The 2,123-nt window shown below is 39.2% G+C and overlaps 1 protein-coding gene across 1 annotated transcript in view; it reads right to left on the bottom strand.

Annotated features, from left to right (window-relative positions):
* FHOD3 (formin homology 2 domain containing 3) overlaps positions 1-2,123 on the bottom strand; it is a gene marked incomplete at its 5' end in the record, with an annotated part of 91,531 nt that overhangs the window by 84,571 nt on the left and 4,837 nt on the right. Inside the window, one exon of the mRNA XM_010179486.1 lies at positions 493-618. Within this exon, the coding sequence (XP_010177788.1) occupies positions 493-618 (126 nt within the window). The remainder of the gene's footprint in view (positions 1-492; positions 619-2,123) is intronic.

Below are 2,123 nucleotides of genomic sequence, written 5' to 3'. Positions count from 1 at the left end.
CCTACAGCAAGGAACACTTTGCCCTTGGTGAAATACAATGAGATATATCACCTGTTTTCAAGGAAAGACAACATTATGGCCTAGGAAATTCTGAGCTAAGCACATTTCCAAGATTTTATAGTTGATTTAAGATGATAGAAGTGAAAACAGATCTGTCTGAATTTATTTTTAAAAATGGAAAGAAATAAAATGTGCTTTAATTCACCTTTTAATACTTAGAACAGCATATACGTGAAGTAACTCTGTTTTATCCATTTAAGTAGAAGCAGCAGAAGCAGGATGGAAATACATCCAGCCTTTAACACAAAGTCAGAGAAAAGCTTGAGAATGAGTGGGAAACGAACATGTCTAGATTTCTGTCCATTTTCTTTCCAACATTAGAAAAGATCTGGCTAGAGGGTATTTCCAGTACCCATTCAGAACAGCTTACACTTAATTCCTTTGTCCTGTCTATAAAGGAACTGTTATGAAAACACCAATTAATTTACAAACCTGTCAGATTTGGTCTCCTGAGGTGGCGAGAGAGCTGTCCCATAACGAGAAGTGGGTGTCGTAGGGGCACTCACACCAGGGTAAGGTCGCGGAGAAGAGTAAGAGCTGCTGCCGTAACTATTGTATCTGAAGGAATGGGAAGGAAAGGAGAAGAACGGGAGAGACAGAGGGAATCCATCAGCAAGCAGGCATGCAACAGCAAAACCTCTTGTTTATCCCATAAACAAGACAACATACCCTATATGATCCATACCCCAGAACTTCTCAAACAACCACCCTCTGAAAATATTGCTCTAATCGCAGCTTCAAAATACGTAACCTATCAATATCATTTTAATATCAACCATGTCATGGACATACGTGATTCAAACAGTGAGCAACTGGTATGGAAAATAATGAGAGATTAGAATGGTCCTCTCAAGTGACAACTCAGAGCAGGCATACTTAATTTACTGCTCAGTCACTCAAAATTATTAGCTGTTTTGGGAGCCGGTACCCCACCATTAGAAAAGGGATCAAACCAGTCTAAGTCAGCAGTATTCATGTCTAGTGAAATAAAGAAAACAGCAGCATTTCTTAGATGTGATCTGAACATGGACGTCCACGATTTGCAAATGTTTGTGTTACAAATGGAAAGCATCCACATTCTTTTCAATTAAAGCAGGCAGTATTTTCTTTCCCCATTCCCAACATAAGCCATAGCTTATGTGCCATTTCTTACAAAGTCTTTAAAAAATCATTACCATGGTTAAAAAGACATGTCTCCGGAAGCATGGCTTTAGGAATTTCTACCAGCCATTCCCTCCATTAACAAAAAACCCAAAACACACTTGACTTCAATGTGAGTTTGCTGATCAAAGAGAAATTGTTTCCAGGACTCCTGGAACAGCCACTCCCCAGAGTCTCTTGTATCAATGTTTTCATCCTGGCTCTCGTACTGAATAGAAAAGGCAGTTGTGTAGCTTTGCTGTGCCTTTCAACCATCATACTTAAACAGCATGTCAAGGAGAGATTCCTGATTTGGGAAAATGTTAACATTACTGTTCACAGACGATATCATTTTCCCATGTGGAAAGCGTATGATGCTCTGTAGATGAGTACTCCACAAGGTCAACTCATCTAAATGACAAAATTCAGTTCAGGAAAAAGGGCAACATAATTTTCCTTATTATAATTCATAACATAATATACATTCACCATATCTTTTCTCTGTTGCTGCTTCTCCCACACACATCAGCATACTGTAATTTCACTCAGCAATTTTATTTGAAAAGGCTGGTTGGTTTCCTTCAGCTCCATTTAGCACACTCAGCTAGCCATGCAAAATTTCATTCAAAGTTTCAAGCTTCATTCCCTTAGGGTACAACAGCATTGCTGCCTGCCAAGGCTCGAGTTAAAATCAGAATAGATTTCAGTTAGGGGTTTTTATAATGGAAGGGATCATGCTTTGGAGAACATGCCCCCTTTGGAGCACTTCCAGGTTTATGTTTGAGAAAACACTCCACTGCCACCATCTATTTTTGAGACATCATGCTGACTGCCCAGGAACAGGGGAATAATTTTGGAAAAAAATGCTAACGTGCACATTTCTGAGCTACAAAAAGAGTTTTGCAGAATGGGAAATAATTGCC

The sequence above is a fragment of the Mesitornis unicolor genome, unplaced genomic scaffold (genome assembly GCF_000695765.1).
Source record: "Mesitornis unicolor isolate BGI_N332 unplaced genomic scaffold, ASM69576v1 scaffold9202, whole genome shotgun sequence".
NCBI classification, from domain to species: Eukaryota; Metazoa; Chordata; class Aves; order Mesitornithiformes; family Mesitornithidae; genus Mesitornis; species Mesitornis unicolor.
The sequence above is the reverse complement of the archived record's forward strand: the minus strand, read 5'-3'. Positions and strand labels throughout refer to the sequence as shown.